We start from the raw sequence: 19899 nt of genomic DNA, 5'->3' as shown, positions 1-19899 counted from the left end.
TAACCCCTCCCCAACTGACTCACAACCCCCCAGCCCCATTCAGCCACCCCTCTGCTCTTAACTCACCCCACAACCCCACCCACCCCCCCGGCTCCATTCCACCCCCCTGGTGCCACCCACGCACAGCCCACAAGCTGTAGCCCCATTCTGTCACCCCAGTGCCCCTAGTCCTTCCCCACAACTCCCCTCAGACCCTCCAGTCCCACCCCCCGGTGTCCCCAGACACACACACAACCCCCCCAGATCCATTTTGCCACCCCAGTAGCCCCCAGTTCTGCCCCATGCCCCCCAGCCCCATTAACTCCCCAGCCCCCACCCCATTCACCCCCCGTTCCACCCCATGACCCCCTCACAGCTCTGCCCCATGACCCCCCATCCCATTACACCCCCGCAGTGCCCTGCAGCCCCCCTACCCATTCAGCCCCCCCCCAGCCCATTCAACCTCCCAGTGCCCCACAGCCCCCTCCGCCCCACAGCCCACCCCCCAACTGCACCCCCAGCCCCCTCACAGCCCGGCCCCACAGCCCCCCTAGCCCATCGCACCACCCTAGTGACCCCCAGCCCTGCCCCCCAGGCCGCCCCCTCCCCATTCGCCCCCCAGCCCCCTCACGGCTCTGCCCCACGGCCCCCCCAGCCCCTCCCCCCCGAGGCGCACCGATCCCGAAGCCGCCGCCCGAATCTTCCGCTCACACCCGGTGACCCCTGACCTCCGACCCGTGACCCAGAGGCCCAGTCCCCGCCGGCCTGTCACTCCCCCCTCGCTTGAGCCCGCGGCCGCGGTGCCTGACGGGACACGCAGTCCTCTGGCTGGGCCGCGCTGCCGCGCCGCGGCCCTAAGGAACCGTCTGCCATGTGCACTCCCTCCGAAATAGCGTAAGGGGGCGGTGACATCGTTAGCCCCGCGGTGCGAGGCGGCCGGTGTAACCGGGTCCACCGGAAGGGACTGTGCGTCCCACTTCGGGACTGGAAATGGCAGAAGATCCCTGGCCGTGACAGCTCGCCCCTTCCCTCTGCCTGTAGCGGCGCCTCTGGCGGCTGTCCCACCCCTCCTCTCCTCTGACTGGCCGTCGGGGCAGCGCCGCGCCAAGCGATTAGCGGAGGTGCGACGGCGTGGCCGGTGATTGGCGGACGGTGGCGGAAGAAGCTGGCCGCTGGGGACGGGGGGGGCAAGATGGCGGCGGTGCTGGAGGTGGAGGTTGGGGGTCCCGTCGAGCGCGATGTGGAGGAGGTAGCGGGGGGCCGGGAGCGCCGTGGACCGGGGCGGGCTGGGGGCCCCCGGGAGGGTTAGGGAAGGGGGGCTGTGGGGCGGGGGACACCGGGTTGGGCGCACTGGCTAGGGGACAGGGCCCTGCGGCGGGGGCTGCGGGGGGCTCGGGGCTGGGGGTGCTGGGGTCGGGGGAGGCGGGGCGGGCGGGTGTGGGGGGTGTGTGCACTGAGGCTGCCTGGGGGGACCCTGGGGCGTGGCGGGGGAGGGGGGTCTGGGGCACTGGGAGCTTCCAGGGCTTTGGGGCGGGGGGGTATGGGGACCGTTAGGGCTGAGGGGCTCTGGGAGTCCCTGGGGCGGGAGGGCCCCGGGAGAATCTCCAGGCCCCTGGGGCAGGGGGATATTGGGGGTCCCTGGGGCAGGAGGGCCCTGGGAGCATCTGAAGGCCCCTGGGGCAGCGGGGCATTGGGGGGTTCTGGGTGAGGGCGCCTTTGGGCTTTTTTTGGTGAGCTGCAGTGGATCTGCAGGGCCTCAGGAGGAGGGGCTTTGGAGGGCTCTGGGGTCCCTGTGGGTCTCGGAGGCACTGGGGAAGGGTGAGATGGATGAGAATGTGCCTCTGGGGTGGGCGGCCGTCCTGAGTGCAGGGTGAGAGGCTGGATGTGGCTGGAGGCAGCTGTGAGGAGCGCAGGGGAGGAGGGCGGTGGTGGAGGGGAAGCTCAGAGCAACCTTTGAGCTGTGTGAGAAACTGGCAGTTTGGGACATGGCAGGTAATTGGCAACAAGGGCCTCTGAAAGACTTTGCATCCCTGAAGTGGCCAAAGTGCCTGTTCCAGACAGGGCCCCCCAAGCTGGAGCAGCTGAAGAGGGGCCCTGGAAACACTAGCTGGGTCCTTTGGCACCTGCGAAGCTTCTCTGCTGTTAATTCATTCTCTGACTTTAAAACTCACTGCTGGAAAAGCCATGCGAGACTGGGGTGGGATTTGCATTTCAGAGAACACGGGAGGACGCGGGGCTGCTTGTGGTGCCCTCGGATGCCGGCAGCACGGGTAGTGTTCTCTCCTGGCAGCGACTTCTGCCTGTCACCTTGGTGCTGCGCCGTGTGAACTTCCGTGCTGAGATAATCAGTGGCCCTTGTTGCTCTTGGGGAATTGAAGCCATGTGAGGTAGAGGGCTTTAATTGAAGTTCCCACTGTTCCCATGATGGTGTTCAAGCATTCCCGGAGATGAAAAATTATAAAGCCAAAAAGAAAAAAAATCTGCTCAAAAAGCTGGAATTGAGAGCAGGGGCGTGCCTGCTTCTACACAACGGGAGTGTGGCATCTGTGTCTGCCACGGCATGTGTGCCACTGTACCACAGCACTGTAATGGCACTGCTGTCCTAGGCTTCGTCATGGCACTTTGTACTCAGGAGTTTTCCTTTTGCTTGCAGAGTGGTTCTGTGTGCGTGCAGCTGGCAGCCCTGCTGGAGCAGCAACACAAGGGGTACAAGATGCTTGGCTGGTGCAGTTGGGGTTTTTCAGTGCTTTTCCTCAAGAATTGGTAGTTTGGCTTAAAATTTTTCAGGTGCTGAAGGTTGTATTTGGGAAGTTTACTGGCAGGGTTGACTTGTGGAACTTCCCTCCTGTATGGCTGAGCTGTGTGAGCAAGGTGAGACAGTCTGCCTGAAGCGCAGTAAGAGCTTGTGCATCCTTCCTGTGCCATGTGTTGCTGCCAAAGAGCAGGTACAGTGGGATGACAGGAGGATTCAGCCTCAAATCCAGTGACCAAATGTCTTTAGCCACAAGTTGGTCACTCTTGCGTTACTTCTTGTTATATTTTAAGATGTTCACTGGTGGCTTTTTTATGCCAGAGAGGTGTTTGTCCAGCCAGGCTTTGAAGAACACAAAGGTGTATGTGTGCATGCTGGAACCAGGCTGTCTGAACTCCTCTCTGAACAAGCAACCCTGGCATCCCCCTGTGAATCTCTTCCATTGTGATAAGTGAGACTCAAAGCAAACTAGTAAGTAAACAGTAAGCTCTTGCACTCATGAGCTCTTTAGTTCAGTGCCAGCAGTAGATGGGAAACCTTTTCCATGTAAAAACATAGAAGAGCTGAAGATGCTTAGAAGTGAAATTCCTGTTTTTCAGTCCAACAGAAAACTGTTTTTGGGACTGGCTGAGAGGGCGTTGCGAGGAGGCAACTGACGGGCTGTGCTTAACTCTGTGCTGTGGTTCCACAAAATCCACATCCATCAGGACAAAATCCATGTGCTTGTGTTTGAGATCTTGGCAGCTCTGTGGGCTGAGCACATTGCTGACGAACAGTTAACGGTGGAGCTGGTGCACGGTGGAGATCTGAAAGGAGTTTAACGTTTCACTTGGTGCACCCATGTGGGATAAACACTGAGTGTCATGTGGCTTTGGCTCTGCCTGGTTGTAACTCAGGCTGTTGTCAAAGGTTTAATTTGTGATTGTTGAAGCATTTGATCAGTTAGGGCCTTTTACTCCCTGCTGATTGTTACTGTGCTGTTTTGCGAGCAGAAGAAATGAAGACTTGAGATTCCAAAATTTTCTCAGACTTCACTAAAGAGCCTGCCTCTTTAAAATCTGCTTCAGGTGAATCACTGCACTCTGGGCATTCTCTTGAAAGGTATTTATTTCTCTTGAGATTTATCTTCCAGTTATTTCAGGTTGTTCCTAGTGAGTGATGTGAAATATATACTGAGGCTGGGGCTGTGGGAGAGATGAAATCAGGTCCCGGGCATCCTGGACCCTCGGCTCTTGTGCCTCTGCCCGGTGCTGTGCGTAGCAGATGCTGGCTGCTGTTGGTTTTGATGGCCAAAATACTGTGGAGCTGTGCAGCATGAACTGTAGGCTGGTCTGTAGCTTGGAATTGAAATCAGCAGCTGCTTATTCTCTGTCCTCAAGACATTCTCCTTACCTCCTTCCCAGATTTAGAGCGTAAGGAGATTACAGCCAGCTTGCAGCTGGGTGGTTGGTACGTGTGCCTGGAGATCTTCCTGTCTCCCTGCTTCTGGACTGCGAGAAACAGGCGGTTATGAGGTTTGTATTATAGGTAACCGCAGCCTTTGTGTTTTCCTAGAGAGGAGTTCTCTTGACTGTCCTGGTGATGGGGATCACAAGTTTGCTGAAAACTGAAGAGTGGCATGAGTTTCTTCCAAGGGTCATGGTACTGTGTGTGAGGAGAGAATTGGACTTTAGTCATAGATAGCCAGTTTCGCCAAGCTGTCACGCTGAGGGGGCTGGGCTTTTTGAGTGGTTCGTGAGTTCTGGAGGAGAGAGCTAGCAGAATATATAATTCTTAATTCCTTATGTTTTTTTAAAAAAATAGTTGTTCTAAGAGCTCTGGTTTGTCAGACAGAGGGCATCCTGTGCTGGTATTGCCAGCAGGAGTGGTTTGGTGCTCAGGGCTTGGTGGAGTGTATCTTCAGATACTTCAGTCATTGTCATGGTTCTTGTCTAACCCCTCTCTGCTCTGGTAAAGGGAGACTTATGAGCAGAGGCTCTTCAGCCTAGCTGATGGGGATAGAAAGGGACCCAAAACCTGGGTGTTAAAATGACAGACCCAAACTAGAAATAGAACAAACACTTAATGGTAAGAGCAGGTGCTTCCTGGCACCGTCTCTCACGCTTGGATTCACCATTGCTATTCATTTTTAGAACCAAAGCTAGATTTCTTTGGTAAAAGAGTGTGCAGATCAAGGAGGAGTTAACTGGAAGGTTCAGTTTGCAGTGGCTGCTCTGCCAAGTCGTGTCTGACAGTCATCAGATCGCTCTGTCTCTGCTTGAACATCCCGTCTGTCACGTCCTGGCCCCCCCTTAACAAAGTTATTTCAGGAGCTTTAAGCTCTGGGGAATCTGGTGAAGCTCAGTCCCTGTAATTGAGTGAAAATTGTGTCTGATGCTGTGGATTCTTGCACCTGCAAGGACAGCTTACATGGCAGTTGCTGCTTTGGAGGATGGCTAGGTAGGAAGCGTTCTTCTCTGTGAAATGCAGGATTGCCTTAGGGTATGGGGCAGAGAAGGCTTTAGCTCATTTGCTGGAAGAATTTGTAGATTTGGGGGAGATGCTGAAGGACAGAGGCTGAAAAGTGTTCCCTGAGCGTGGGACAGAGCAGCGTGGATGGACCAGCTGCTGGTGTGCCACAGAGGAGTGACCACAAGCTGCTGTATGCTGAGGGGAGAAATAATTGATGTGTTTGGAAGGTGCTGGACTGTCTGTGCTCGTAAAATGTCCTCATGCAGTGAGGGCAGGGGTAGAGCCTGGGGGGAGCAGGGATCTCCTGGGGAGTGGCAGTGGGAGCCCCTGGTGACTTCCCAGAGCTTGCAGAGGGGTTGACCTATGCCAGAGCTGAGCTGGGCCAACAAGCACTTGGAGTTTATCAGCTTTTGCTTGCAGTGATTTGAGAACATTTTTGAATGATTTTTTTTTTTTTTTTTTTTTTTTACTGTTTATCAGAGCAGTTGTTCCAACTCTGAATTGGGTAGCTGACTTTTTGAAGGGAAAGCAGTGACTGAACTGATTAATCTGGATGTTTTAGGAACAGAAGAGCTTGGGGAATTTGGGCAATGCAAGCATACTTCTTGGAGTCAATGTCAGATCGTCACATGCTGTTTCCTATGCAGGCAGGCCAGTGAGCTTGAACAGGGGTTTTCATAGGTCTGTGTTTTGCATTTGCCTAAGTACTGAAGCACTTCTTGAAGGCCTTGGGGACTGAACCTCTCGCAAGTGTTGCTCTAGGGTGAAGCACAGCAGATGTCTAACAGCACACAGACGGATTGCTGCCACGCACGTGTTTTCCTGCCTCCTCACCCTGGGATATAATTAGGTGCCACAGAGGAAGCGAGGCAGCTATGTGTGTCCTCAGCTGAGCCCAGGTGTAATTGGAGGTGCTGCCTGCAAGGCATCGGTTTGGGGAACAGTCCCAAGGTTGAGGGATATCCCTGTGGTTCAGTACCCAGTGATCCAAGGCTGGTGGTGCTGAGGTGGAGCCTGTTCCTGTGTACATGTCTCCAGTGTGTACAGGAAAGCGTGATGATAAAGTCCTTGCTGTGCCTTGGTTTTGGTACCTTTTCTTATGGTTCCACACCTCCTTGCTGGTAAACATCCAGGTGTGGGTCATTCTGGGCTGGCCAGCCATGCACTCGGCTGTGGCTGTGCTGGGGAAGAGTTAGCAGCCAGGGCGAGTGCCAGCCCCTCGGCTGTGCTGGAGGGTCTCCAGCCAGCTGGGGGGTTGTAAACTGTATGTTTATATGCCCAGCCCCAGGTGAGCTGCTGTAGGTTTTATCTGTGTTTGTGTCTTGCCGAGGAAAGGTGACATGAAGTCAGAGCAGTGGGATTTTGTTTGCTGCATCCCCAGCACTGTGTGTCAGGGTTTGTGCTGGTGCTGGGATGCCCAGCCAGTGAGCCTGTGCAGGAATGTGACTGGTGCTGGAGGCCTCTTCAGTTCTTATGTGAAGATATAAAGCTCCAGGAGAAAGCTGAAATGCAGTATCAAAGGTCCCCTCACTGCTGCCCAGTCCAAATGCCTCATGGAGAGAGTATTCATGCCAAATTTTGCTGGGGGAAATGGGGAATTCTGTGAGACTCGGCCTTTGAATGCTGCTTGCTTGCAAGCTGAGAAGGTTAGCCTGGGGTCATGGTTCTGCAGAGGGGGGGCTTTCTAAATCACTTAGGCTGGTTCCTTCTGTCCCCTAAACCTGTCAGGCAAAGGATGTCCTTGACGCTCTGTGTGCAGCTGGGCAGTTTCAGCTTGCATTAAGCACAGATTACGCCAGTTCATCATCTCTTGTTGGTAATAACAGCAACTCCTGTTGCTCTTGGTTTCTCCTGTTGGGCAAAACCTGCTGCCTGTAACACCTGGGAGAGACACCCAGCCATGTCAGCAAAGGAAGTCCTAAATCTTTCTTCTTCCGTGATTCTGTCTGAAAATTTGTTTGTCAATGATTTGTGGGTGACATGTAGACACCAACCCCTGTCCTGCACACTGGTGGAATTTGGGATTCCCCTCTCTGTCCTGTTTCTGATGTGCACTGGGATCGCCCCTATGTGCCCAGAGACGCCTGGCTGGGTTTTGAACGTGGGACTTGAACCAATTCCTCTAGGACGGTGAGCTGCAGTGAAATATGGGAGTATGAGGGGAAAGGTACTTGCAAGTGGTGGAGGAGCAGGGGGACCCTGTGGCTCTCCCTGTACTGCCTGGAGGGTCAAAAGACAGCTCTGGGCTGCAGTGTCACGACGGCATGTCCAGGGTTTGTTGTTTAAAGCTGCTGAATCTAGGGTTTCCCCCTTCTGAAAGTTCTCAAAGAGCAGTCCTGGGGGTCTCACAGGATGCCTTTGCAGCTGCTGCTGCTGTCATCACTGATCACATCTCACTGGGAGATAAAGGAGCCAGGTGCTGCGGCCGTGTTTCATGCGATGAGCAGGCGGTGTAGACAAGGCACAGCCTTGCTCCTGTGGGACATAAACCAGCATCTGTGCCGATTGGGCAGATGAAGGAAATCAGCTATCTGTTCTAGGCTGGTACTTCAATAGCTGATTTCTGTGGTGTTTTTTTTCTCTCCCTAGGTTGATCTTTCACACTTGTCCCCAGAAGAGAGATGGAGGTGAGTCTGTGTTGTGAGGTGAACTGACAATTACAGCTTGAGTGAGCTCCTGCTACTGACCAGAGCTACCAGCAGCACAGCCCATTTTCATGATGGGAGAGGACAGCGTTATTTGTTAGAGGGAAGTAGGAACTGTCCTAAAAGGCAATACTAATGTGTTTTTCCTTTAAATTGCTGACTAGATACTCCTCCTTTTCCTCTAGTCAAACCCATTTCAGCCAGACATTTGTTGAAAGCACAGTAAGGCTGGTCTCTCAGTATGGATTTATACAGGGTGGCTTCAGATCAGAGAATTTGGCATATTTGTTGGGTTTGGATATTTTTTTTTTCCCCCCTAAGTTGAACTGTCTTGTCAGCTTGAGACAGAGATGTAAGGATGTAAGAGGTCTTAATTCTGTCTTGGGTTTTGGTTAAACAGCACAAGCTGCAAAGAAATCCCGTGTGTCTGCAGAGCATCAGTCTGGAAATCTCTTCTTCCAGGATACGCATGGGGTTATCCAGGGCAGAGAGAAGCAATTTGCTAGAGTCAGAGGGTTTTGCTGGCTATAGACTGTGCCCTGCCCATCCAAGCCTTTTCCTTGCTGGGTGAGAGGAAGGATGGTGCTGGTGGCTCTGAAACTGGGCTGAGGGTTTGGTACTGAGAGCTGGTGCACACTCATGGCGTCAGACAGCCACTCAGCTGATGCTGTTGCAGTGGTGAGTGAGTTACGTGAAACGTGTACTCCACGTTCCTTAGTTCAGATATGTCAGTGTGAGTTCTCTCTGCCTTGTTCATACTGGGGTGGGCTGAATGGCAGTCTTAGCTTTCACAGTTTAAGAATGAGCTAGTCTCAGAGAAGCCTTTTGTCTTTTCTCCTCTGGATTGCAATGCAGCACCCATCTCCACGATGCTCCTTTGTGGTGTTTCTCAGTCTGGTCTTCCTGGCTGCCCGTGCCGAGGTGTTTGTCAGCCCCACGGTGCTGTTAGCATGTGATCTGTGCCCGCATGCTCTTCAGCCACCTTTTCCCTGTGTTGCAGGGTGGAGCATGCACGAATGCATGCCAAGCACCGTGGTCACGAGGCTATGCATGCCGAAATGGTCCTCATCCTTATTGCCACGCTGGTGGTGGCACAGCTCCTGTTGGTTCAGTGGAAGCAGAGGCACCCTCGCTCCTACAACGTAAGTGTCTCCCATGCAACCATTTTGTCTCTGAGGCTGGGTGTGAGTGCTGAGTGATGCTGTCCTTTAGCTGATGAGAAGTATGCTCCTGGTTTTCTCTTTTTGGCTGGTGTTGAGATACCCCTTGTCTTCCCAGAAGCCTGCAGGGATTCTAGCTAGGGATGAGGTTACATCTGTTACAAGTGATGCCAATAACTCTGTTTTTCATAGTGCTTTGACACCAGGTGATCGGAGAAACAGATCTCCGGTATTGTCCTGAGGGTAATGCAAAGAGAAGCTGTTTTTTCTGGGTGCTTCCTCAGAAGCAATGGGGACTTCTTGCTGCTGGGCCCCTGGTTTTGACAGTTCTGGCAGCATTGTCTGCTGAGCAGACCTGCCACTTGCTGATGCCACTGGCTTGTCAGGGACTGTTATTCTACCTTAACTGACCTCACTCTGATTTCGGTATCAGAAGTAATGTTTCCAGGCGATACCTATAATCCTCTATGAACTTTAAACTGAACCTGTTTGCCTGTTGCCCCTCCCGCAGCACCACAGGAGCTCAGCTGCAGGGCTGTAGATCCCTTTTGGGAATAGGCTGTAGGGCAGAGGTGAGTCTGAAACCTTCCGCTGCACCTGTCTCCTTGTTTAATATTCGTCTGATGTTTGTATGGTTGCTGTGTTCGGGTCCTTGGAAAGGTGAAGGTTTATATAGCAGCCTTACAACTAGTTAGGTGGTCATCTCCTGTACCTTCCTCTGGATATGTTTCCTGTGCATTCTCCCTCTGGCTCTAGTCCTTTGTTACCAAGGATCACGTGGCTGCTGCCCCAAACTTCTTCAGCCAGGCTCTGAGCCTGTTCTCTGGGTGCCACAGACCAAACTTCCTGAGTTTCCTGGTTGCTATTCAGAGCCCTTTGATGCAGGGAGAACAGCTGCCAGGAGTGGCAGGGTGTTTCTGATGAGCAGAGAGCCAGCTCAAAATGCTTTTCCTCTGTTCCTGCAGATGGTGACCCTCTTCCAGATGTGGGTAGTGCCTCTGTATTTCACGATCAAGCTGTATTGGTGGCGGTTCCTGGTAATCTGGGTGCTATTCTCAGCAGTCACAGCTTTTGTCACCTTCAGGGCAACTCGAAAACCTCTGGTACAGACAACACCCAGGTTAGTACATGTGTTTCTGGGAAAACTCCTCAGCCCCAGGGGAATCATTACAAGGCGCTCTTTCCAGTTTTGCTGCCACAGATCATTGTCTTAAACTTTGTACCTTGGGAGCACTCAACCCCTGCCCGTGCTGCCCATGTCAGTCGGTGTAAAGCACTAATTGGCTGCTGGCAGCCAGCCCAATGCATGTGGTACGCGAGTGGGTGGTGGAAAGGCAGATACTTCATCCGAGGGCATTCCCAGTATGAAGCACACTTGCTTGTGGCCTTTGGAGATGCTGAGGTTTCTGGTTTGGAAGTCAAGACTGTAAGTGGCCTGTGGCAGGGATGGTTCTGTGGCTTGAAATAGAAATTTAAAGCTCATGTGTGTGGCTAGTTGAAGTGTCTGCTGACACCACCATCCAGGTTTACAAAGTACTTGCTGCAGTTTCTTTCAGGAAAAAATGAAGTAGTTAAATTCTTGTTTTAATTCTTTACAGGCTGGTTTATAAATGGTTTCTACTAATATACAAGATCAGCTATGCCACTGGAATTGTAGGGTACATGGCTGTGATGTTTACGCTTTTTGGTCTTAACTTATTGTTCAGGTGAGTGAATCTTTTGGGTCCCACTCCTGGGGCGAGGGATGTAACACACTGTGTGGAGTAAGGCTGCGACTCTGGAAAAACAGTTGTCTTAGCAATCTGATTAGTGGGACCAAAGAGACTCCAGGGATGTCCTTTTCTTGCTGAGAGGATCACAGGTAAGATGGTGCTACCTGAACTGGTCAGGGTCGCTGGAGAGCCCTGCTTCCAACTCAGCTGTGTTGGCAGCAGCTCCTCCATCTCTGCCTGTGTCTGGCCTGGGAGCAGCAGTGGGATTTTCTTTGCTTCCTGATAAAGAGTAGCATTTTCTTTGCTACCCTGACAAAGGGATACCTGCAACAGGCAGCCAGCCCAGGTGTGGTAGCAGAGGACCCTAGCCCAAGCCTTCATGTTTTAGAGAGGTTGATTCCTTCTCTGGTATATGAGCAGACCTGGCAGCTGCCTGCACAGACATGGAAGTGTTAACTGGGGGCTTACTGGGAGCTGATCTGGTGCACAAAACAGTTGGGAGATTACTGTAGCTGCTCATTCCAGAGGCTGGTGAGGGTGGTGGGCACCAGATATGAGACACCTGGGTGTTACACCCACATCTCCATTCAAATGCTGCTTTTTGACATCCAAGGAGAAGTGTCCCAGAAGCAGGGGCTGGGGCTGTTCTGGGCAGGCACCTAGAAGACCTCTGCAGGTGATGCTTCTGGGTGACATGTGTCTGCTGCTCTTGTGATGGGAGTTAGCACTGTGTGCTATGTCAGCACCCCTGCAGCCCCCCCAAAAAAGCTCTTGATGTCATTTTGGCTCTTCTGTTGTAGAATCAAACCAGAAGATGCGATGGACTTTGGCATCTCCCTCCTCTTTTATGGTCTTTACTACGGGGTTCTGGAGCGGGACTTTGCTGAGATGTGTGCAGATTACATGGCCTCAACGATCGGGGTGAGTTAATGCCATGCTCTTCCCCAGGCGAGAGTCCTGCCCCATTATGGGAGGGCCTGAAGTGTGTCAGTTGCAGCAATAGCTTTTGCCTCCCCCAAATGGGAAAGTGCATCAGACTTGAGGAAGGGCTTTCTGAGGCTGCTGCCTTTCCCGCTGTGCTCTCTCTGGACCCGCTGCCGTGGTCAAGGCTGGGAGGTTTCTGGCGTAACAGAGCTGCTCTGAGACCTTTCCTTAAGAGCAGAGCTTCTTCAGGTGTTCCCTAGTCTCCAGAAGCACAAGAAATAAGGAATGGAAGGATCTGTTCAGCCCCTCTCTAAACTGACAAATATTCTCTCTCTGGGTCTTTAAAATCTCCAGTACCAAAGAGCACTCCTGCTTCTGGGACCATGCGGCAGGTGTGTTAACTTAAGAACTTAAGGCTTCACACCATGGGCTTCCTTCTGCTGCTTGTATCTGCTGCAGCTTGTGCTGTCCCTGTGAACAGAGGTTATGTTCCCATGTGCCTTCGGTGGTGGCCCACTCACCTGCTACCAAACAAAACCGCAGTCCACCAAAAATTACATGCAGTAGGTCATGTTGCTGCTTTGCAGCAGCCCTTTAAGGTCTTGGACTTTTATTTATTCCTCCTCCTCTCAGAGCTTTCTGCTGCTGCTCCTTGGAGGTTCTGCCTGGCAGGACTGGGGAGCCCCAGCCCCTCACCAGCCACCTTCCACTCACACTGGGACACCTTGGCAGAGCTCAGATCTCCCCCTGCATAGGTGGTGGGTACCCGGGACAGGCCTACAGCAGCCCAGGCACTCCCCGAGGGTCTGGCCTGTCTGCAGGACTGCCAGGAGGGTGCTGCTGCTAGTTGGCACCACGGCCCAAGGGTGCCACTCCATTGGGTGGTCAGAGCGAAGCTGTGCCAGGTCTGCTGGAGGCAGGTTTTGCTGATGATACTAAACTAGGAGGAGCTGTGGACTCCCTTGAGGGCAGAGAGGCGTTACAGAGCTGGGCAATCGCCAACTGTGTGAAATTTAACAAGAGCAAGTCTCAGATTCTCCACCTGAAACAGGGTAATCCTGGTTAGGGGGACGAGAGGCTGGAGAGCAGCCTGGGCTGATGACAAGTTGAGTATGAGTCAATAGCGTGGCCTGGCATCCCAGAGAGCCAACTGTGTCCTGGGGCATGTCAAGCCCAGCACAGTGAGCTGGTCGGTGGAGGAGATTGTCCCACTCTACACTGCACTGGTGCGTCCCCACCTCGAATTCGGTGTGCGGTTTTGGGTGCCTCCATGTATGAAGGACATCACACTACTAGAGTGTGTCCAGAGGAGGGCGACCAAGACTGTGAAAGGTCTCGAGGGCAAGACCTAGGAAGAGCTGCTGAGTTCACTTGGCTTCTTCAGTTTGGAGAAGACTGAGGAGTGACCTCATGGCATTCTACAGCTTCCTCAAGAGGGACAGCGGAGGGGGAGCTGCTGATCTCTCTCTGGTGAGCAGCCATAGGACACGAGGAGATGGGGTAATGCTGCATCAGGGCAAGTTCAGACTGGATGTTAGCGAAAGGCTCTTCACTGAGAGGGTGGCTTGTCACTGGAATGGACTCCCAGGGAAGTTGTGACAGCACCAAGCCTGTCAGGAGTTCGAGGAGCATCTGGATAATGCTCTTAGTCATGTGGTTTAGTGTTACGTAATCCTTTGAGGAGTAGAGAGTTGGACTCAGTGGTCCTTATGGGTCCCTTCCAACTTGAGATATTCTGTGTCTCCTAGCCAGGACACAGCATGAGTGACCCAGGGCTCGTGGCCACCCCTGGAGCGTGTGGGACCAGAGCTGCACGCAGGGAGATGTGGTTGCGTGCCTGCACCCTCCTGCGTGCTGCATCAGGCTGATGCTGAGCCAACAGGCTTGGAAATGGTTGGGGGGTGGCTGCTCTGCGCTTAGCTCTTCAGCTGACCGAGCTTCAGGGACCCATGGGGCTGGAGGCTTGGACCATATTCAACTGCCAGCCCAAGGCTGCCATTTTGGGTTAAAGCTGTCACCTCCAGCTTGTCCTGCTCTCACCCCCAGCCTCTGCCCTTGCTGCCTGGCATGGGTGCACCAGCCCAGCAGGCAGCTGACAACTGACCAGGCCATCGGGGAGTGAAGGGGGCTGGTCCCCGGCATGGGGAGGGGGTTGTGGGGCTGGCAGAGGGGCTGGGGTGTGATGGGCCACCACATGGCTGAGCAGCTCCCTGTCCTGTTGTAGTTGTTTCCCACAGCTGGGCCTGTAACAAGGTTTTTAAGCCCAAAAGGCTGAGGCTGGACTCCAGGTGCTGACCCCAGCCCTCCTTAAAGTTTAGCTGTGCTGACGTAGGCATGGGACACGTGCCCTCCTGCTGTCACTGCTTTCCCTCTGCTCTGCCCTCGCTCAGTTCTACAGCGCCTCGGGGATGCCCACCAAGCACCTCTCTGACAGCGTCTGCGCTGTCTGCGGCCAGCAGATCTTCGTGGATGTCAATGAGGAGGGGATCATCGAGAACACCTACCGCCTTTCCTGCAACCACGTGTATCCTTTTCCTTGGGAGCCAGCCCATTGCCTTGCTGGCTCCCTGCCAGGGCTGGCAGCAGAGAGCTCCTGCCCTGCACCTTCTCCAGCCTGGGGTGAAGAAACGCCTGTCCTGGGACTTGGGGCCATTCTGCTGATTTTACATGTGATCCTTGCCTGTGTCATCGCTGACTTGGCATGAAAAGAGGCAAAGTCCCACATGTCCCTGAAATCAATGCCTCGTTGCTTCCATTTTACAAGTGGTTGTTCTTCCTTCCCCTCTCCAGCTGCCCCTGCTGTGGCAGTGCTGCTGTGGAGCTGTGCCTTGCTTTCCAGCTACCTTTGCTAAATCTGCTGGGACTTGACTGCCCAGCGCTTGCTGCCATGCCAGCTCCCGTCAGCATGAGGTAGGGGCGTGAAGCGTCCCTGGTCCAGCCGAGCAGCGCTCTGTGTGTCACACTGGCCCCTTGTTGGAGAACTACTGCTGCAAGTCCTGGCTGAGAGCCTCCGAAGGGAAGAGCTGGGGGAAAACACTGCCTGCCCCACACAGCATCCCTTGGAAAACAGCCCCTGCAGCCTCGTGCTGCCAGTCAGTGCCTGCCCTGCCGACTCCAGCCACAGTCCAGCAGCTTCCTCCTTCCCCAGAAATCCTCCAGCGACTCTGGCCGCAGCGGGGTTTCTGGCGCCCTGGAATTGCTCACCCTTCCCCTTCAGCTGATTTTGAAACTGGAAGTCCTGGTTGTTGCTCAGCCCCAGCAGGGGAGGGCTCAGGGTTTTTTCTGGCAGTGACTCAGCGGTGGAGATGGGATGTCCTCTGGCACTGCTTGCGTTACTGGCTGCGAGGTGCTTTCCAAACTGGGCCTGAGCAAAGGTCATGGTGGCAAAACTCACCTAAATTTAATCGCTGTAAAGTGTTTACGAGGTGTATGCCAGCCTGGCCCCAGCATCTGACCCCGTGCAGGGCCTGAGCCTGCCTGTCACGCACCCTGTGGCAGCTTGGTGGGGGGTTGTGGCTGTTGAAGGAGTCTGTGCTTGTGGTAATCCCCTGGGGGGAGTGGCTCCTGCTGTTGCTCTGGCATTAACCCTGGGTCTGAGCAGCAGAGGCATTACCTGGGGGAGTTTGTTTGCTCAGCGACACCCTTATGCATGGCAGAGTTCCCCAACAGGGCAAGCGGCCTCACCCCAGAGCTGTGTCATGGTGGCTGCAGCCACCTCATGTTTCCCTGTGACTTCTTCAGGGCTGGGCTCAGGTTGAGTAAATCCTTGTTACTCATCTGCCATGATGGAGCGTAGCTGGCACCTGCAAGTCAGTCCCTGGGAGAAATCCCTTAAATACGTTGTTAATCCTTGAGAAGCCTTTGTGTAACACACAGAGTCAAGTTTGCAGAGCTCTCCTGGGCTGTACAAACCTTCCCAGCACTCAAAGCCCCAGCATTTCGCAGCCAGACACATCCCTGCCAGTCCTCTGCTGCCAGCTCCCACTCTCAAATTGAGGAGCTTCCCCCAGCCACCCGTGTCGGTCTAACCCTGCTCTGGTGTTAGCATGTGCTGGGTTACATGTGTGCCGGGCACTGTCGAGACACAGACTCTTCACCGTCTCATCATAGCCCTCATGATGCCTCCCCAGCCCACTGCCCCATGAGCTCCTTCCTCTGTGCCTGGAAGGTGCCGTGCCTTCTAGGAAAGGGCTGCAGTTGTGCAATGTGGACACCCTTGCCTGTCTGATATTTCCCCCATCCCCTGTGCAGTGGCATGGGGATGACTTTTTTTTTAAGCTCAGTGGTTTCCTCCATGCTCAGTTGTGTGCCATCATTGTTTCCCCCTGCCCCAACATGAAGCAGTTCCCCTTAACGTGCCCCTCCCCAGGTTTCACGAATTCTGCATCCGTGGCTGGTGCATCGTCGGGAAGAAGCAGACGTGTCCATACTGCAAAGAGAAGGTGGATCTCAAGAGGATGTTCAGTAACCCGTATCCTTTCTCCTTGTGAAGGGGAACAGTGGGTAGGGTGCATGAGGGGCTCGGGGCCATGCCTGGGAGCTGCTGGCTGCTCATTTGGGCTCGCCAGGCCCCCCCAGGCAGGTGGCTACCAGCCCACAGCAATGGCAGAGACTGCAAAATCTGTCCGTGAGCTGGGCGTGTTGCCTGGCACGGGGCAGTGGGCATGTCTGGGGAGCTGGGAGGCTGTGGGCTCCACTGAGGGTGCTGCTCCCTCCGGTGAGAGATGAAAATGTTCATGAAGCCCTTCATGGCTGAGCCCCACAGCCCCTGCTTACCATGGGAGGGCTCAGCAGCCCTCATCCCCCTCCCTGCACCACTGTAAGGGATGGCTCAAGCCCCATGTTTTGCTTTTCCGCCTGTGGATGTTCCTGTGGGAAGTGAGTTCCCGCAGAGCCGGGCACTGGATTTTGCTGCCTGTGCAGCGTGTGTGTTGCCCCCTCTCTGAGGCAAGTCGTGTCGGTCCCCTGGGAGGAGGAGATGGTCAACCTGGACCCCCACATCCTGCAGGACACCTGGTTGCACCCCACACCCTCCTTGCCAAGGCACAGCTGGGGTGAGCCCCAGCCTGGCCAGAGCCACCCCTCCCCAGGGAGCCAGTGCTGCAGAGGCTTGAGGCTTTGTTCCCCCTGTCCCTGTGGTGTGGCAGCTTTGAGTGGCTCCTTGGTGGGCTACACTCCTCTTGTCCCTGTCCCCGTGGTTCTTTAACTCCTTCCTACCCAGCTGGGAGAGGCCTCATGTCATGTATGGGCAGCTGCTGGACTGGCTGCGCTACCTGGTGGCCTGGCAGCCGGTGATCATCGGACTGGTCCAGGGCATCAACTACATCCTGGGGCTGGAGTAAGGGCAGGCGGTGGGGAGCCGTGGAGCCACGAGAGGACACGTGCCCAGGGCAGGGGACAGCAGCTGGCTGGAAACGCTGGCTTTTCTCTGTCACTTCTCAGGACCTCAGCCGTCCCCAAGGACTGCAGCACTGGGGGCTGAAGGAGGACTCTGCCCTGAGGCCCCTCCCACTAGGGCTGGGGGAGTCTTTTTTTAAAAAGCAATTATTTTAATGAGCATATTGAAAACTTTCTATTGCAGCTGAAAAGAGACGCTTGTCCCGTTTCCCTGCCCCAGCCCCTCTCTGGCCCTTCACATGGCCCCGGTGTGCTGAGCGTTTGACTGGGGGCTGTTCTCCATCTCCCTCTCCTGCTGCTTTGCCGGAAGAGGTGACAGGGAGAGGGCTGAGGCTTTGCCAGCTCTGACGCTTGCTCCCCGGAGCAGCCTTCCCAGCAGCGAGGATGGGACATGGGGAAGCAGGGTCGGGGCTGGGCCCCTCTGCTGCGCGGGGCTGCAGAGGAGAGGCTGCCTGCGGGGGCTGGAGCTCAGCACCCTGGAAGAGGGGACAGAGGGACACTGCTGCCCTGGCACTGACTGCCATGGGCCAGACTCTTGGCTGCCAGGTCCCTGGTGCCGTGGGTGCATGGGGAGTAACCGAGCCCCTCTCCCGCGCTGTGGTGGTGGGCTCTGCCTGTGCCCTGCCTCAGCTAACCCTTTTGTACACTCCCCCTTTTTTCTATATTCCTGCCTGGAAGCTGGTGGCATCACCCAGCTGCTGCAGCTCGGGGACCAGCCAGGGCACAGAGCGTGCTGTGCCGTTTCTTTCCCTGCACCTCTTTCTGTGATGGTGACGGTATGTCAAGAGCAGCCTGAGAGTGGGTTGCCCCTGCCCCAGGGCGCGGGGGATGCCCCGCTGGGGATTGCTCTTTTTGGCGCTGTAATAAAAGGGATCGAGCAAAGGGCGTGGGCAGGGCTGGGCTGCTGCTGGTGTTTCGCCATGCCAGCACAAGGAGCCGTGCCCCCATCCATCTTGTGCGAGGGGCTTTGGGCTCATTTTTTGGCAGCGGGTGAGTACAGCCTGTGATGGCAGCATGTGGGAGCAAGGTGCTTGACCCCAGGGCCAGCTGTGAGGCTCTGGGGGAAATTGGGAGCATTTTGGGGGTGGTCAGGAGCCAGCCCTCTCAGCAGTGTGAGGGCTTGAGCTGTGTCCCGTGAGGGTGCTGGGGTCTGACGGAGACACATGAGGCAGCGTCACCCCCGTTCCTGGTGTGAGGGACTGTGCCACGTTGTGCAGGGGATTTGGGAAGTGGCCACAGTGGCAGCTCGGCTGTGGGCGCAGCGTAGGCTGTGTCACCCAGGGGAGACCTGGCGTGGCTGCGCCACATGCCCCGCTGAGTCCTTTTGGTTTTCTTTGGGGTGAAACCACATCACAATGTTGTGCCAAACACAGAAATAGAGTCCTGGAAATGGAGATGCGGCCCAGGGTTTTTCTTGATCGTCTTCCTTGCTCTAGAGTGAGGCCACAGTTCCTCCTTCTGCCTTTGTGCTCTCCCTCAGTGGGGACAGATGCCAAAAGTGGCTGGGGACAAAGCACCCTCCCCACGGGTCCTGCCCACATATTTCACATCAGGGTAGCCTGAGCTCAGCTGGGTTGGGCTTTTGTGGGGATCAGGGACGTGGTGGAGGAGCGGAGGGTGCTGGGCTATCCCCATACATGAGCTGCCTCTGGCCCCTCGGTGCCCACAGGGCCCCTGGGCCAGTGCCGTTGCAGCCCTGGCCACAGATCCCCACAGGTGCTGTGGGGGTGATGCGGCCACTGTCCCCGTCCTGGTGGGAAGGAAGGGGACGGGTTGTGCTTGGCAGGCTTGGAGATGTCCCTGAGAGAACCCTTCTAGCTGTGGTCCTGCCCTTCTGGGAACTGTTGATAACAACAGCCGGGAAACTCACTGGGCTTTTAGGGGCTTTTTTCCATGCGGTGCGTTGGTCCTGTGCCTGCACCACAGGAGCTGCCAGCGCGTGAGGCTCGGGTGGCTCCTCCTGCCCCGTGGCTGTGCCTGTGCTGCGTCCCTGCCTTGGCCGTGCTGGGGAAGCAGGCGCCGGGGGCTTCCCCTGGTTTTGCAGCATGATCTTGGTGGGTTACTGGAACCCTCATGTCTGCTGCTCTCCTGCTGCTGTGGGTTGGCCCCAGGGGGCTCTGCCACGGGGAGAGGGGCTGGGTCCTGGTCCGGGGTCCCCATGCCCCTGCTCAGGCTCCTCGCTGCCCCCCGGGGCTGGCTCCCCCACGGTCAAGCACCAGAGCGGAGCCCTGGCAGGTCCCTGTGGGTTTCTCTCCATCTTCTGGAGCTGGGAGGCCTGCGCTAAGCTGTGGGGCTGCCCCAGCTGGCACACGGCCCGGCGCCCAGGGCTCCCCCCACCCAGTGCTGGTGCTCAGTCCCCAGGGGGCTTCACCCACCTCCCTCTCCCCCTGCCCAGACCCTGCCTTGCCCCTGGCCAGCCCTGAAGTGTGGGGAGCCAAACTGGTCCCTGGCATGGGGACTGCTGGCTGCGGCGTGGCCCAGCTCAATATGGGCAGGGCATGGCATTGGGCTGTCAGCCTCGGGGACTGTCCCCCAGCCCTGTGACACCATCTGCCCAGCCCTGTGACACCATCTGGCTCAGGGCCCCATGCAATGGGCATGGGTGCGCAGCTGAGCCCCGCTCCTACAACCCTGGGGTGCACATGGCTGCTCGTCCACGGGCGCCGGGAGGGGGGCGGGGGGGGGGGGGAGTAGGCAGGGTGGGCACATGGGGTGCAGCGAGGCTGGTCATGGAGCGGCTGTGGGATGTGTACAGCCAGGCGCAGGGGGTGTGGGGCACAGGGCATGAAGGACAGAGGACACGGGGGACATGGGAAGGAGTATGGAGGGGACGTAGTGAGGCGTGTGGTGCTGTACCGGGGCACACGGGGCATGGGGAC

The 19899-nt window shown here is 55.8% G+C and overlaps 1 protein-coding gene across 7 annotated transcripts; it reads left to right on the top strand.

The window, feature by feature from the left end:
• The first annotated feature begins 1129 nt into the window (after positions 1–1129).
• On the top strand, positions 1130–18414 carry RNF121 (ring finger protein 121). 7 transcript variants are annotated; one of them, XM_056329147.1, is made up of 10 exons: positions 1185–1228; positions 4135–4245; positions 7772–7809; positions 8828–8969; positions 9953–10107; positions 10586–10693; positions 11500–11620; positions 14014–14147; positions 15993–16094; positions 16845–18414. In XM_056329147.1, the coding sequence occupies exons 4-10, from the start codon at positions 8844–8846 to the stop codon at positions 16963–16965; spliced, it is 867 nt and encodes a 288-aa protein (XP_056185122.1). In that variant the 5' UTR covers positions 1185–1228; positions 4135–4245; positions 7772–7809; positions 8828–8843; the 3' UTR covers positions 16966–18414. The 7 variants fall into 7 exon arrangements, with proteins under 7 accessions (XP_056185125.1, XP_056185119.1, XP_056185120.1 ...); XM_056329146.1 differs by lacking the exon at positions 1185–1228 and adding an exon at positions 3622–3832; XM_056329150.1 differs by lacking the exon at positions 4135–4245 and having other exon boundaries at positions 1130–1228; positions 15993–16091; positions 16831–16918.
• Positions 18415–19899: the final 1485 nt, after the last annotated feature.

This window comes from Falco biarmicus, chromosome 2, assembly GCF_023638135.1.
Source record: "Falco biarmicus isolate bFalBia1 chromosome 2, bFalBia1.pri, whole genome shotgun sequence".
In the NCBI taxonomy this organism is placed as follows: Eukaryota; Metazoa; Chordata; class Aves; order Falconiformes; family Falconidae; genus Falco; species Falco biarmicus.
The sequence above is the reverse complement of the archived record's forward strand: the minus strand, read 5'-3'. Positions and strand labels throughout refer to the sequence as shown.